Source organism: Triticum urartu, chromosome 4 (genome assembly GCF_003073215.2).
Source record: "Triticum urartu cultivar G1812 chromosome 4, Tu2.1, whole genome shotgun sequence".
In the NCBI taxonomy this organism is placed as follows: Eukaryota; Viridiplantae; Streptophyta; class Magnoliopsida; order Poales; family Poaceae; genus Triticum; species Triticum urartu.
This window is the reverse complement of record NC_053025.1, coordinates 56,588,460-56,605,495: the sequence shown is the minus strand read 5'-3', so window position 1 is coordinate 56,605,495 and position 17,036 is coordinate 56,588,460. Positions and strand designations below refer to the sequence as shown.

The 17,036-nt window shown below is 39.7% G+C and overlaps 1 protein-coding gene across 1 annotated transcript; it reads left to right on the top strand.

Moving 5' to 3' along the window:
* Positions 1-4,045: 4,045 nt before the first annotated feature.
* LOC125550631 (probable pre-mRNA-splicing factor ATP-dependent RNA helicase DEAH4) lies at positions 4,046-16,794 on the top strand. The gene is made up of 16 exons (XM_048713662.1): positions 4,046-4,365; positions 4,769-4,861; positions 4,944-5,048; positions 6,249-6,466; positions 8,057-8,109; positions 8,751-8,867; positions 9,978-10,069; positions 10,801-10,887; positions 11,037-11,251; positions 11,776-11,868; positions 12,472-12,595; positions 12,680-12,821; positions 14,098-14,167; positions 15,548-15,705; positions 16,138-16,313; positions 16,404-16,794. The coding sequence occupies exons 1-16, from the start codon at positions 4,142-4,144 to the stop codon at positions 16,552-16,554; spliced, it is 2,118 nt and encodes a 705-aa protein (XP_048569619.1). The 5' UTR covers positions 4,046-4,141; the 3' UTR covers positions 16,555-16,794.
* Positions 16,795-17,036: the final 242 nt, after the last annotated feature.

Here is a 17,036-nt window from a genome sequence, read left to right as displayed (position 1 = left end):
AGCTTGCTGACATTCTCACCAAGGCGCTCGGACGGATCCATTTCCAGGAGATGCGTGATCGGGTGGGAATCGTCAGATGCAAGCAAACCTAGCTTAGGGGGAGTTTGTTGCACAATAAGCTAGTTGTTGCTAGCAGTCTAGCGTCAAAGTAGTTGTTTTTCTTCAGTTAAAAGTTCAGTTAGCATGTTTCGTCTGTTTCGTCAGGTTAGTTAGATGCCAGCTCCCACGAGACGCGGTCTGTGTGATCTGTGGAGAGTTTGTAGGCGTCGTGGAGCAGGTGCTCGATCGTGGGATGGCACGATTCAGTAGGAGCGCTGGAGCCGCGGCACAATCATTTTCTGTTAAGGAATAAAAGGGGAGGAAAGCTGAAAAGCAGCAGGCATTACGCTGCGCAAAACTCTTGAGTGTTCAACTAACCAGCGAATACAGAGAGGGAGAGGCGACAACGAGGAGGAGGAAGAATTGGTAAAACTAGAAAACAACCAGTTGAAGATTAATAACACGCCAAAAATTACGTAGTGATCGGATCTCAGAAATTCGTGTAAGGGGCAAATCTAGATTGGACTAGCTCTCACTAAAACTGAAAAAAAAAAACCAGAGGAGTTCAGGCTTCGGACTCTTTTCTTAGTACAATTCCAATGTAAATAGACTGATGTGCCCTCTATCCCTAAATACCTAGCCCCACTATTGATGTTTGTTGCATGATCGTTCGAGCCCTTGATGAAGTATAGCTTAACCATATGCGGCTGTTTGATCAACTTTCACCCTTTGGAAAAGGGACTTCAGTTTTGTAATCATTTGCTATCTTATAGTCCCACCAATTGTGACGAATATGTGTCTCTTCTCCTTTCCCATTACATCCATGCTAAATTCCTCCAATATGTTTCTCTTGCCTCCGATGGAGAGGTTCCTGGCCACGGTCACAAGCTTCTCTATACGGAATCAGATGCTGCTCCTCATGGTTCATTGATTGTGAGGGGTTCGCTTGCAGTTCCTAATCTACAAGATTGCAAGAAAAAATTGGATGGCATTGGCAAACTCATTACCGCTGCCAACCGTGGCACTTTGGTCAAATTGGTCATCATTGCTCAAAGCTATTTACCACCTTATTCCTCTTATCCTGCCAAATGAGACGACCAAAATCATTACCAAGCTTGAATGATATTTTCTCCAGGTGGCGACAGATGAGGTCTCGGGGAGATGCAAAGTGAAGTGGGAATTAGTATGCCACCCGACTGCACTTGGGGGATTGGAATTCTTAACTTCGACAACTTTGCAAGAGCACTTCGGCTCCAATGGTTGTGCTTAGAATGGACCGAGGCCATCTATGGCTTGAGTGGGCTTGGGAATCCAGTGCAACATCGAGGACATGAACCTTTTCTAGAAGTGCACTACTGTTACTGCTCGAGATGGAAGCAAGACCAGATTTTGGCATACACCATGGCTCAATGGTGCAAAACTAAAGGATATCACCCCCTCAGATCGAGTTGTCCAAACTCAAGAATGATGGGATATGTAAGATTTACATCACCCGGGTTTATATCTGGCCGTGGGCCGGGCCGGGCCGGGCTTGGGCCAGGCCTAAAAAAGCCCATGGCAGAAAACTGAGGCCCAGGCCCTCCCAGGCCCTACCATCGGGCCTACTTTTCAAGCCCAAGCCCGGCCCATCTGGTAAAAAGCCCTGAAAAGCCCTTAGGGCTTAGGGCCGTGGGCTGGGCCTCTTCCTTAAAATGTCAATATGCTAAGCCCAAGCCCTGCTGGTGGGCTCAAAACTCAGGCCCAAGCCCAGCCCACGGTCAAGCCCATTGGGCCTAGGCCCTAGATTTTAGGGCCGGGCCTGGGTGGGCCGACAGGGCCGGGCCTGAGATGGCCAGGACTACCTGGGTTCAACACAAGTCACCTAATGGAATTCTACTCCCTTTAGGGACTTCTCTGTGATGTGCACTTAAGCGAGAAGGCGTCTGATTCTATAACATCGCATGTGATCCCTTCCAATTATAAAAAAAAGTTAGACGATCCATTGCGATGCTCACATTGTGGGAAATTTCAAATGAGAGGAATGCTTGGGTATTTCGGTATATTTATACCTTGCCAACATCAAGCGGAAGGCTATGTGTTGGGAATCATCGGCGGTAAACATTTGAGATCGATCATGGCGTGATAGTAGTTCTTTATGTGTATTTCCACCCTCAGGCGGGCATTGTAATCCTAAATCGCCTTCTTAATCAATGAAATGAGGCAAAATCTGTTCCTCATGTTTAAAAAAACCATCTGCCTCCGCCCATGGCCTGTGCCCTTCACCACCAGGACGCTCCGCCTCGTTCATTGCTTCTGTCAGCGGCCTGTCGTCCACCTTAGTATGTTTACTTGCCACAAAAATGCCACCGCCGTAGAGGATCGCCACAACTAAAGGTCCACGAAGGTATTGCTATCCAACACCACTAAAAGTAGGACTAATGTTCTAACTCCAGTGCAAATATTCTTCCTCTACTTAAAATCAAATATAACTATCATCACTGAAAGAATTCCTCTTTTCTTTCCATGTCCTCTCTCACTATGGTAGTTTATGCCTGCTAGGTGCTTGATGGAATTCCTAGACATGCATTTTTGAGGAAGATATGACAAATAATCCAGGTGAAGTGATTAATTGATGATATTCACCTGATGTCCCTTCCCGGAGTAGATATAAGTTCTTTCTTAGCATGCTAGAGAAGAGATGACTCGTGATGGGAAAACCAACACACTCATAGAGTGACTCGTTACTGATGTTGGGGAAACCATTATGACTCCAAAAAAAATTCACATTTTCTTTTAAAAAATATGTGTGAGTTTTAAATTTGTTCATGTTTTTTTATAGATTTAGAAAAACGCTCATCAAATAAGAAACGGAAAACAAAAGGAAAGAACCGAAGAGAACCAGGTTAAAAGGAAAAATACAAGAGAAAAAAACAAAAGGAGAAAAACAAGGATAGAAAAAGAATCAGGAATCTATGGAACTTGTGCGCACCCATTGTCGTAGTTGGGCCGGCCAACCCGGTCATCCATCCTGCTTGCACGTTGTAGGTTCTATCCTTCCCGACGAGCAAAGAATAGCATTTTTTTGGAATATACCTACTTGAAATATATAAACGTTTGCAAAGCAAAAATTTAGTATTGTAGGACAAGCCAACCCAATAGGGTGTATGCTTGAACTTTGAAATAGGCTATGGTGTAGCTCAGTAGCTCAAAACAAAAAGGTAAAAAAAAGATAAACCCAAGCACCCTGCTACCTTTGGCCATGTTGTCATCGTCGTCATTGTCGCGAATTTTGGTGTTGCTAATCTACCAGTTCTAGTTTCTTTCATACTCTCTCTGTCTAAAAAAACTTGTCCCAAGTTTGTCCCTCAAATGGATGTATTTAGGACTAACTTGATGCTAGATACATCCATTTGAGGGACAAACTTTCTCGAACGAAGGGAGTACCTTTTTTCCTTCTGATTTTTGTTTTTCTTCTTTTTCAAAAAAACATGAACATTTTCTAAAAAAATATGATTTTTTAAATAAATCCATGGATATTTTTAAATTTCAAGAACACTTTAAAAATTATAATCATTTAAAAAATCCAAAGAGAATTTTGAAACAATTCATGAAATCCTTTAAATATTTATTTACATATTTTTTAAAAAATAGAATATTTTTAATATTCATGAATATAATTTGAACTTCTTAAACATTTTCTGTGTTCATTCTTCTAAATTCGTGCCTTTTTAATCTATGAATTAGGAAACACGCGACACGTGTGTATGTTGCGAAGTCGTCGAGGACATCACTTACAGAATCTGCACAGCGCGGGTGTGATTTGCATGGTGGATCAATGGTTGGCCGTCCGTCGCCCCGCAGCATGTTCTTGCGCTAGCTATACGTTACAGACAAAGTTTTCGAAAAACATAAAAAAATGGGCTAAAAAAACTGGTTCCACTACAAAAACCGGCCGAAACCGGTTAGCTCCTGTGAGTGGAATAGAACGACTGGGCGAAGAATAGACGCGCCCGAACCACGCACGCTTGAACTTTGAAAGCCGTCGACCATCTGCCTGCCCTCTGCGCAGCCCAGTGGCTCAAAAAAAAAAAAACTAAACCCTAGCACCCCGGTTCCTTCGGAGATGCCGTCGCCGTCGCCGTCGCGGCCGCCGGTGCTGCCAATCTCGGAGCACGAGGACGAGATCGTGGCCGCCGTGGAGGCGAACCCGGTGATCGTGGTCATCGGCGAGACCGGCTCCGGCAAGAGCACCCAGCTCTCCCAGATCCTCCACCGTCGAGGCTACACCCGCCGCGGTGCTATTGCGGTCACCCAGCCCCGCCGTGTCGCGGCCGTCTCCGTCTCCAGGTGCTCCCCTCTCTCCCAAGCGTGCGCGCATAGTTCAATTTGCTAGAGTGTGGGCTAGTTGCGTGGGAGGTAGGCGCCAGGGAGGCAGGGAGCATATGGTTCTACTTCCTGATCTATCATGCTACCATTTTTGTCTTCCTTGTGGGCTGCGAGGGTGCATTTAGGTCAATTGGCTGGATTGGGAGGAGGATGCAATCGAATCGATTGTGTATCAAGAACTATGTATGGGTCTATATGCCCGTGGAGATACCAAACTCTGATATATTACAAATTACAATAGGAACATAATGCTCGACTGGAGTATCATTTTGTTGCACAGAAAATACATTAAGAGCATAAACACCTAGAAGGAACTGCCCTGTATGATACCTGGCATGCCGAGAGTAACTTCAATTATTTTCAGGAGGGTGGCACAAGAGCTCGGTGTCTCCATTGGGGAAGAAGTTGGTTATGCTATTCGGTTTGAAGACCGAACTTCAGAAAAGACTAAGATCAAGTAAGCTTCAGAAAGATTGAATTCTCTTGTAACTTAAGCATGTCCTGAGTTCTTGGATTGAATATTTTGAATCAATTCGTAGGTACCTCACAGATGGTGTTCTTCTGCGGGAAAGCCTTTCAAATCCTGAGTTGAAGCAATACTCAGTAATTATCTTGGACGAAGCTCATGAACGTAGCTTGAACACGTATGGTCATCTTTATGTTACACAGATTTACAGGAATCTTTATCAAAATTTAGAGTGTTTTTAATCAAGTTTTATTGAAGTACAGTTTGCCAAGCTCTAGCATAAATGCATAGCACAATAGAGTAAGAACTTTGAAGCTATCAAACTAGTAGGATGACCAAATACTGTTATTTCGGCATCTCTTATCATATCGTGTATTGAGTTTGAACATATGTAACCTATACTAGCAATTTGGCTTCTCTGTCCAATTTATAATCTGAGTTGTGAACTTGGGTTAAAATGAACTTTGTACTATCCTATTTGATGCCTTCTTTCTCGACTAGTAGGAATTTACTGCACAGTACATACCAAATAATTAATTGACCACTCACTAATATATGTTTTCAAATACTCCTCTGTCCTATACTAATTGACGCTCAAATAGATGTATCTAGACATATTTCGGTGCTAGATACATCCGTTTGAGCGCAAATTAATATGGGACGGAGGAAGTAATATATAACAGTAACACATTACCTAAATTGTAATTTTCTCTAGTACATGCTTACTTGGTTACTCTTTAGATGAGATGGCCTCTGACTGCAAACATAAAGTAACTTCTAGCTCTTGGATGCATATGTTGATGTTGTACCGAAGTAGAGTTACTTGGGTTGTAGGGGTGAGAGGCTCTAGGGAAAGTTTACCACTGGCATGCTATTGCTGCTTTGATAATACTCCCTCCGTCCCATAATGTAAGAAGTTTTTTGACACTAGTGTAGTGTCAAAAAACGTCTTACATTATGGGACGGGGGGAGTAGAAGGTAATCGGAAGACTGGCAATTTAAACATTAGGGTAACAACTGAAAGAGGGAGCACATGGATTAGGATAGCACCAGATAGCTTGCAGTCACACTTAAATACTTAATGCTGATAATCACATATTCACACTCGTTGTTCTGCATGAGTTGATACTATTCTATCTTTACCCCGACTTTCTGCAGCATAGCTCAACAGATTCAAAAGTCACATGAGAGAATAACAAATTGGATTCAAACTTCCAATAACATACTCATCAGGACCAGCTATCTGGTTGTGGGAACCTGTGAATGTAATCTAGCTACCATAGTCTTGAAATGATGCTATTTTCTTCCTTTGTTTTAGTGTGGCGTTGATTGTGAACTTATCTGTAGTGGCTCATTTTGATGTTTTTTTTGGTTACAGTGATATCCTTTTAGGTTTAATGAAAAGATTGATCAAACATCGAGCTTCAGATTTGAAAGTTCTCATCACTTCGGCGACTCTCGATGGTTTGAAAGTGTCAAATTTCTTCTCTGGATGTCCTGTGTTGAACATCCCTGGAACTATATTCCCTGTGGAGAAGTTTTACAGAACAGATCGTCCAACAAATTATATTGAATCTTCTCTCAGAACAGCTATAGGTATGGATAATTTTTTGTTTGTGTAACTATTGCAGTTATAAACTTTTACAATAGAATGCCAATATTTTTTTGGTGCTTCCTAAGTAGGCAAATAGCTATATGTATTCATCACTTTTCCATTACATCAATCAGAAATTGATTCATTGTCAGCAGACCTAAGATTTTGATCTAATGTCGTGAATGTACAAGAGGGCATTTGGATTTATAGTGGTATGCGGGTAACAGGTCAGTACCCCTTGAGTTGCTGTTGGATACTGCGTTGGTCAAATTGGCTGGTAGAGACGAAAGTGTGTAGGGGCAGAGCCATTTCCTTTTATTATTTTAAGACTTCAAGGCACTTGGTCGTAATACAAAAATGCAGTTAACTCTATCATTCTAACAGAAAAGCACAATTTGCAAGTCCAACTGAATCCAAGTGCAGCTAACAAACTTCTGTTGTTTAGGTTTCTAGCTCTAGAAACCGCAGTGAGAGTAGGCTTGTTTCCATTCGTTTTCTCTGTTTCTAGGTAGATACCGCTGTGAGATTTTTGTGTGCCAGTCTGCAGTGGCGGCTGTCTTGTATGGACTCAGTGCTCTCTTCTTAAAGATAAGATGTGCAAAGCTTTTGCATGTTCTCTGAAATAGACCATTTTTTCACTTTGGCTGTTTCTACTTATTTCATGTGTTTATCAAGAATATCCATTTGAGCCATTTGAGCCACTTTGTTTATCAAGAATATCCCTGCAAATTGGCTTAACTTTAACCACTGTGGAGAAGTTTATCAAGAATATCCATTTGAGCCATTAATGTATGCATATCGTACATCATTTCATGTGTTTTTATATAATATACTATCCAACAAAGGGCTCTTATTATTTGGAAAAGGTAAAGAAAATAAAATGTTTGCTCTCATGAGGATTTGATAATCTAGGATGACTCCATCCCTTTCATAGTTGTTCGTCTGATTTTGACATATCCATTGGTGATTGGTTCAACATCTGATGAGAATATTCCCTTAAGTAGTAGCACTTTGTCCCTGATGAGTAGGTCCTGTACACCCCACCAAACACTAGGATACCCACATATCCTAGACCACTGACAAACCCCCTCCCCGCTGTTGATTCTGCCACTGTACTGGCTGCAATTTGCCTCCCTTGTCGTCTTGTTGCCATCGTGTGGCTGTCACTGTCTTTGATGTAAAGGGAGGTGGTGCAAGTGTGGGATTGTGGTGGTGTGAGTTGCTATGTCAAAAAGATCAGCCTTGGGAGGGTCATGTACTACTGGTTTCTGGGTCATTCCCTTGGCTCTTATCCATTTGACACTATTAAAAATTTGAAGGGCATTGACATGAAGGCGTATACAAACTACAGGTTTGCCAGCTAACTGCCTGCATGCCTTTTGGTGGCATGGAAATTATTTCATGCATGCATAAATATGATCAGAGAGTAATGTTTATATTGTATGACTAATTATTGGTGGAAACTAACATCGATTATAGGGAAGTCATTTAATTATGTCTTTAGGCTTGTTTAAAGTTTTGGCCCTGATGATTTATATAATTGTTGGAGATCTTATTTTCGGTAATAATACCCATAGATTTTTCTCCAACAGATATACATGTTAAGGAAGCTCCTGGGGATGTATTAATATTTATGACAGGAAAGGTCAGTATCTCAAAATTGGCCACTGTTTATGCTCTCATTATCTTATATGCAACTTGAAGGACATTATGTGGTCTTTGACACTAAGGAAAGACCTTGACCTGTTTCTTAGCTGATTTAATTGCAGTTTATATTAGTTTGTCCTCTTTTCTTGCATTGTTAGTGTATCTATATCTATATATACCTACTAATAATGTCATTAGTGCTTCTGCCCGTCCGCCGTCAATAATTTTGCAAAAAAGTCCCTGTGTTTTTTGGTATTCAATAATACCGAGAGTCCCAGTTTGTCCTTAAGGTTTTAAGACAATTACTTGAGATGGTTTTACTGCCTACTACCACTTGGCCCTAATTTGTGACCAAATTACACATTATTCTTATAAGAGAACAAAATATTCAGAAAATATTTTCTCTTGATTATCTTACCTGATTCTTTTTTGAATTTTGATACTGTATTTTATTCCTCCCATCTAGAGTGACTGATAATTTTAGTTTTGGAATACCTGTAGAACTTTCATATGTTGTCATTGATATGGTTTTAAAATGTCTGGGAGTATTTTTGCATAACTGAAGGGGCTATGTGTTGGATGCAGAACCCTTACTATTGTTTTGTCATACTTATACAAACTTGTTGGTATCCTTTTCAGGATGACATCGACAAGATGGTGTCAAAATTGGAGGAAAGAATTCAAAATCTTGAGGAAGGATCTTGTATGGATGCTCTTGTCCTACCACTCCATGGTTCTTTGCCACCTGAACAGCAGGCAATCAGTTAATCTCCCGTTGCATATTTTCTTCCTTAATCTTTTACCCCAAAACTTTCCACATATCCATCTCATGAATGCTAGCTTGCTCTCAGTTTTTATTTCGAAATCTTAGGGTGTGCTCTTTTCCCAGCACATGTGTAGCTACAAATCACTTTAAAAAGGTCCCAACTCCCAATTACAAAAATTTCATGGTATGTTTTTTATTTAAAATTTAGCAATTAGGTTCATAGAATTTAAGTTTGACTTTTTTTGCGGTCTACTTGAAGTACTTTGAAATTCACAGTGCACTCGCATAATCTGAAATGAAGCAATATTTATCGCATAAATTCTCTCTTTACTTTGCAAATTAGCCTGTACTTTTTCTAGTTGAGGATGAGCAGCTGGTTTTCTGCATGAATAGTTGAATCCTATAATTTACATCAAGTTTTACTATTTGTAGCATTTCAATAAAACTTTCTGGTATGTGTCAGTTACAAGCCTCCTGAATACCTTACTGGAACATATAATGTCAATCCATCTGAAAACCATATGGTCCTGTAGTAAGGTCTTCTGAATATTTTTTTTCCGAGCACATCGATCACTCCAAATCACATAAAGACTTTCAACTAAGAGGAATATCATGACATGTTCTTTTTTTTTTAAGAATTTAGCTATAAGTTCCTGGAACTTAAGTTTGATTTTTTTTGGGGTCTGTACGAAGTACTTTAAAACCGACAATTTGACAAAAGTTCGATTTATTTCATAAAGTTTTCCTAGTGTTGCTAATAAAAATTGTATACTATGAGAAGCTGATTCGTCTTTCACTCATGATCATATGCTTTTAGAATGTTGCATTGCCTTGCTTTGCAATTGTTTCTTAGCGATCAATTATTGCTACTTGATAGTGTATTTTGTTTTGTGAACCTTTCTGTTGTTATCTTTGAGCTATCACATTGCTACAATATTACCTATTTAAGGTTTTGTGTTAACTATGCACATGATCTTGCTCTCTTACCTCTTTGCTTAGCAGCATCCATTTGTTTTATGTATGTTTGGTTTGATTTCACTTTGGTCGTAAGCATTTGATACCTATAGAATTCTTGCTGATCTGTTGAGTTTTATTTATAGGTTCGGGTATTCTCTCCAGCACCTCCAAATTGTCGACGGTTCATTGTTGCAACAAATGTAGCTGAAACTTCGTTAACTGTAGATGGTGTTGTGTAAGCAAGCAAACATTATCAGTTAAAGTGCACATACGTCCAGTTTCCATTTCCATACTCTTGTTTTTATATTTAATTTTGATTACTGAAATGTTGTGTTTCTAAATTAGGGAATCTATATCGACTTCGCGGTTTTCTAGAAAATAATCAATCAAATACCATATTTTTTACGGACTAGTGTATCACTACATCCTGTTTATCTCCGACACTAGCTTACTTGAATTTTGTAGAAGATTGATTTGTAAAATGTAGATGGCATACTTTTGCCTGTTACGCCATGAATTTCCATCTAACTTACACAACTTTCATTTGACAGCGCTAGTTATATGTGTGAATTCATGATTCATGCATTGTATTGCATCCTGAGGTGTTAGTGTTATGGTTAATAAATTATATATATCACCAAGATAAACATTAAAGCTGTCTTATGCCTGCAGGAGTTGTTAAGAACTGATGTGATCCAGTTATCAACTTCAGTATATATTAATGATTTTAATCGATAACGAATTATCTGTATTATAATCACAGTGTTACTTTGGATGAATGAGATGCTTTTGATTTGTTTTTTTTCCTCTCATGCTAAAATGCTGATGCAGCAGCAACTACCCAACTGAAACCGGACTATTAAAATTTGCAATATTTTCTGTATATAGCTGAGTACTCAAATGTCCTGCAATTTTGATATTCCCGGAGAGGCATTTTATTAATAGTGCTATATCTTATTTCACCAGGTTTGTTGTTGATTGTGGTTATGTAAAGCAACGCCAGTATAATCCGTCAACTGGAATGTATTCACTTGATGTAGTTGAGATTAGCAGGTAAATAGTAATGGGATATGCACTCTGGTTGTCTGTCTGCATCTTATCCAGACTACTTTCATTCACAGATGTCTAGCTACTGTCTCAATTTTTTTATCTAGCTTTAATACACACAATATGAATCACTGATTTTTTTCATGAATTACTAGAGTGCAAGCTGACCAGCGAGCTGGACGAGCTGGAAGAACTCGGCCTGGCAAGTGTTATAGATTATACCCAAGTTCCATCTACCAAAAGGAGTTTCTCGAGGCTACAATTCCAGAAATTCAACGAACCTCCCTTGCTGGAAGTGTTCTGTATCTGAAATCATTAAATCTTCCTGATATCGACATTCTAAAGTTTGATTTCCTTGACCCACCATCACGTAAGATAAGATTCAGAATCTTTTATTCATAATAATCCTTCTGCGCTCACTTCGTAAAACTTCTTTTCATCTAATTAAGTACTATGTGTGGTAACCTAAGCAGCTGCAGGCTGGTCTTTGTTCAGGCATGTCATAACTTAGTCACCTTTCTTGCGCTGCTGGGTCCAGCCTTGACTATAGAATTTAGTGTGCTGCATCATGCTTGGTCAGCCCAATGACACTAGTTTTGTGGTGCACGAGCCTAACAGGAACGCCAATATAGAAGTTCTTAAAAAAAGTGATTGCGCATAGGTCAGTTAGATGCTGTTTGCATTTGCCATTTTTTATCATCAGTTTATAATATTGCATTTCCTGAAATTGCGTACCACTGTCATTAGCTGCTCACTGTCACTTGTCAGGAATCTGTGACTTCAAAGACCCTCATGGAAACCCCCATTATTTTTGTCTGTAGTGATCCAGGTGGATAAAATTTAGGATTATCTTCTCTGTCTCCTTATTAATGGACCAATGCTTATGACCTGCAGGTGAATCATTAGAAGATGCTTTGAGGCAGTTATACCTCATTGATGCAATTGATGAAAGTGGGCAAATAACAGATGTTGGACGCCTTATGGCAGGTATAAGTTTGAGCATGAAATCAATTGTTATTCAAACCTATCTTGAATGATGTCTGTAGGAAAATTGCTATTATACCAAACGGCAAGCAGCTCTGGGTGGCTGGGTTTTGTGTGTGTGTGTGGGGGGGGGGGGGGGTTACACCTATGCCCATTTGAAGCTGGGGCATTACCAAAAAATCACCTACAGAATTGAGATCAGGCAAATGAATACTCGTTGTAAAGTGCCTTTTGAGATCGACATGAGCTGTTCATGCGGATAGTACGTGTGGGTACTATGTGTTGACATTTTGTTGAGGAATGCTCTTGTATATCCCCGAATCCACGCTTTTGTGTGGTACACCTATATGCATGAATTGAATTACACACCTGCTATGATGCCCTATCACTAGTTGTAAGTGCTAGATAATAAATTGTCCTCTTTGTTTTAAATCTTACTGTCCAAGGTATTGGAGGATTTCTGTGAAGTAGTTAATAAAAAGTTATTATTTAGTAATTTTCGCTGTGTGATTAAAAGGATTATGTAGGATAAGTTTATTTTGTTCTGGTAAATTTTAAATAATCTGATTTGGTTGTCTAAATTGCATGCTGTGATTTTTTTTACAGAGCTCCCTCTTGACCCTTCGCTTTCAAGGACTTTGATTGAAGCTAATGAACTGGGATGTCTGTCTCAGGCATTAACTGTTGCTGCAGTCTTGTCCGCTGAAATCACACTGCGGCAAACTAGAAGGTGACCATTTGTTGTTTTTAATGTATTTCATGTAGAATGGTCCCATTAGCCAATTGTAATGAACTTGTTGCTTCTTATGTACAGCAAGGATATGGAAGGAAAGAGAAAACGACAAGAGCTCCCTGATGGTTCTGGCTGGGGTGACCATGTACAATTGCTTCAAATATTTGAAAGCTGGGATCAAGCAGACTATGATCCAAGATGGTGCTCAGATCATGATTTACAGGTGAATGAAAATAAAACTGTCATTCAAATATGATGAGAAGAAAATTTGGATGAGTGAGCATTAATCATTGTAAGTTTGTGAACATACATGCAATCATATCGGACCTTATTGGAACAGTCAAGCTGTATCAAGAACTGTTGTCATTGTTATAACAACAGGAGATTAGAGGGCAGTATCATTAGTAACGTGATCACAACAATGATTCGTAGGGGGTTGTACGGCGACCTTATATCGAAGGTCGTCGTACGCCGACAAACTTGACACTTCGATGTTTTTTTAATAGGTTCGGTTGTGACCTAGGCTCCCTGAGTCATTTGAGACTCCCAAACTTGATCCTAGGGTCCCTGAGTGAATTTTGGAGCTCTAGTGCCCTCCCTTTGTTTGTATTCAAGTGAGAGTCAGTGAGGGTACGTGCCCATGGGGGGCTTATATAGGGCTAGGGGTCCTTGACAAGACCAAGGCCACACTTGGTGGTGGTAGGTAGGAGGTGTACATTGGTCAAAGTTGGTCAACTGGTCCATGGTGGACTAGGGAGAGAGGGAGTCCATAGCTTATGGTGGACCAGATCCTCTCATCCCTCCACCCTTGCGGGCTTCTCTCATCTTGGGCCTTCCTTGACTTCTTTTTTTATGTTCTCTACTCTTATGACTTGTTGACTCGTGTTAGTTGCTTGGACTTTCATTGACTTGACTTTGTTGTCAAAGACTCAAAGTCTCATGATTCAAATTATGCCCACAACTTCTATTTGAGTTTGTTAAGAGGACAAAGGGAAATGGTATTTTGTTCAACAGAACTGAGGACGCTGACATCATACTGGTTTGATTCTGATGCTTTGTTTAAATGTAAGGATCGTCTAGTATTTTAAATTGAGTGAGTTACTTGAAAGCTAGGGAATTATCTCTTCATAAACAATACCATTTTGTGACGTGTGGCAATGCCTAAGCCTGTAATTCACTGCTCAACGTTTGGCCCACCTGTTCTTTGTCCTTCATTTGTTGGGCATTTTACCTAAACTTGTACTCCCTCTGTTCCATAATATAATATAAGATGTTATTACAACCAATAAGTGAGTATATCGGTTGTAATAACATCTTATATTATGAGCCGGAGGGAATAGTTTACTATTTACAGCTACATACATGACAATAGAAGTATCAAGTATGATTAAGTTGACGTGCATCTATATAATATCTTTGAAAGACTTTGCAGTCGCACTTTGTTTTGTACAAAACAATAGGTTTCGTTCTTTATGTTGACCACCAGACTATCTTTGCAGGTACGGGGCATGAAATTCAGCAAAGATGTGAGAAATCAATTAAGTCAGATTATTCAAAAAATTGCTAAAGGTCAGTTTTCTACTTGTTATATTTTCTGTTTCTCAAAATTCTTGACAAAGTACCCCTTAAAAACTGTTCCCCTGTTTCTCCTATACCGAGACATGTCTCTCTGGTAGAGCTGCTTTTTATATAAAGAACATGTATTGCTTCAGTTTTGATTCCTAAGAATTACCTTCAAAACAAAGCTGAAGAGTGAAGACTAGTGTTATATGCTCTTAGGTTTTTTGCCTTCAGGATCACATGCACCCATTAATGGCTTTGAGACTTGTGTTCCAAAAAATCCACACCTTTACAAGGGCATTCCCAATGCTCTTCCACCATCAGCTCTAAACCATGCAACGTTGGGTCTGAGCTGAGGTGGCAGGACAATTAGTGAAGAATAGATTAAAGTTATATCTACATGTAGATTGTATCTTGTCCCAAACTCCAATGACCTGTGGGAACTCATTTGCACACAAGCAAACGATACATCCGTCATTGAGGATTTAGTATTTCAGCTTGTATCATTACATCCGTCATTTGCACACAAGCAACCGATACATCCGTCATTGAGGATTTAGTATTTCAACTTGTATCGTGATGTGGAACTAATAGATAGAACAATTTACTAATTTAGATAACACCACTGGGAGCACCTAACATGTCTCAGCATATGCCTTTGCAGAATTTGTGAAAAATAAGTATTACAGAAGATGGGTTCAATCCTTCTATCTTCTTTTTTTCTTGGCACTGCACTTATTGTGATATTCTTGCCAACAAAAAATTGCATGTGTTCACCCGTCGAAAGAAAAATGTATACATGTTCGACATGTATTTTCCCCCCAAGTGTACAAGTACTAAAGCAAATTGCGGGTGCATATGATCTTAAGAGCATAAAATTCCAGTCAATAGATGCTTGATGCTCTCTGTAATTTGGATAATCTGTTCAGATCGTGTTGTCAAAATTCTTCTTTATAGAGTATTTGTAGGCTGTATTTTGTCTAATTTTATTTTGAAGTTAAATATAATAAGATAGCAACTAAACAGAACAGCAAATTTTGTTTGTTGAAATAGCACAGCAGATTTTGTCCGTGCACGTACATAATTAGTCTTTGTTGCCTAATGGCAGTATATTTGTTGTCCTTGAATTAAGGCTTCCTATTGTTGAAATGTGAGCAGACATGTGAAATTATTAATGTATATGCTGTCTCCTGTTGAAATTTCAGCACAACACGTCAAATAATCACAATTTATGCACAAAAAAGAGATATTATGACAGCTACACCATGTTGTCTATATCAGTTAAAATATCGTGTACATTGCTCTCCCTGAGATGCTGGAAACTGATTGGAGTATTTCCCATCCAGTTTTGACTGAATTTTGTAAGCAAACTTGCTTTGTAAAATTCAGGTCCAACAGATTTGCAAGCAAGGAGAGGACAGAAGAGTGACCCTGACTACAGAAAATTGAGGAGAGCACTTTGTGTAGGATATGGCAACCAGTTAGCTGAGAGGATGATTCATCATAATGGTTACCATACGGTTGGATACAGGACACAACTTGTGCAGGTATAACCTTGATAATTTGTTTGTTAGATTCAGTTAGTTTGCATTCTAGGGGCTAAAAAGTAAGACTGAACCAGTAGTACACGCAGAAACTAATACTAGTGTCAAAAACGCTCTTATATTATGGGACGGAGGGAGTATGTCTTATTTGTGCCTGTCTTGACTTTCCTTTGGAATTAATGAAACTGCCAGTCGCTACTTGAAGTTTATAGTTATTTCTCAGCGATGCTTAATAGTTTATTCTAGGGGACATCGAGTTTGTTGTTTGTGCCATTTGGAAACCGTAGTTATGACATGCTGAATATCATTTGTGAAGAACAGTTGTGTCATGCAACAAGAATTCATTGACATATTTAACCTCCTCTTGTGGAACTGTACCTGCTACTTCAATTGTGCAACTCCACTGGCACCTTTCTAAGTACACCTTTTATGCAGGTGCATCCATCTTCTGTACTGGAAGGGGATGAATACGGGAAACTGCCTGTGTATGTCGTCTACCACGAACTAATAAATACTACCCGCCCTTTCATGAGAAATGTTTGTGGGGTCGAGCAGACTTGGGTTAAACCAATCTTGAAGAAGCTTGAGAAACTGAACATAAACAAATTAAGGTATGAAAGCCATGTATTAACAAATGGTTATCATTCCGGTGTCATGATACAATGCTAGCTAGACAAGTAACCTTGAGTGTCTTATTGCAGCGGCGGTTCAAGTGCGTTGATAGATTACGAACCTCTAGAGGAGAAGCAACCAGGCTCGCCGACAAAAGCTGCAGCTGCTAAGCAATCTGATGTGGATAGTAAAATCCAGGCGGCCCGAGAGCGCTACCTTGCGCGAAAAGGCAAGAAGTGATATATTAGTGATCTTCCAGTAGTATGATTATTTTGAAGAGAGCGAAGTATGCATAGAGCACATGAACATGAAAAGAGTAAACACATTCGGAACAGAGCTCATAGTCTGATGTATACTAACCAATATCATGGAACAGCCTTAGATCATCCCTGTCCAATGCCTTGTGGTGTGTTCCGTGATGTACCTTGCTCAGTTTGCGCTTAGATATGAAGCTTAAAGCCCCAAAATTATCCCCGGTTATTCAAGATGTTCATAATTCCGTATCTGGGGCACCTGCGATTGTGGACATTAGAGTGCACTAACACGTGTCGATGTACTGGTGCACTAGGTCGCCGAAATGTGCATCTAAGAGTCCTAGATTTTATTTTTTTACAGAAAGTGACTTACAAGCTGATGTGGACTATTTTTATGGACCTAAATAGCCAGTGAACGTTCGCTTGGGAGGATGGCAATTGTGAATGTCTTCCATGGCAAGTTGTATC

Bases quoted from the DNA above. Each gene is read 5' to 3' on its own strand.
- LOC125550631 (XM_048713662.1), top strand. From the start codon at position 4,142: ATGCCGTCGCCGTCGCCGTCGCGGCCGCCGGTGCTGCCAATCTCGGAG. The intron at 8,868-9,977 runs GCAATCAGTTAA...TTTTATTTATAG, and splicing joins CTTTGCCACCTGAACAGCAG to GTTCGGGTATTCTCTCCAGC. The intron at 10,070-10,800 runs GTAAGCAAGCAA...TTATTTCACCAG, and splicing joins TTAACTGTAGATGGTGTTGT to GTTTGTTGTTGATTGTGGTT.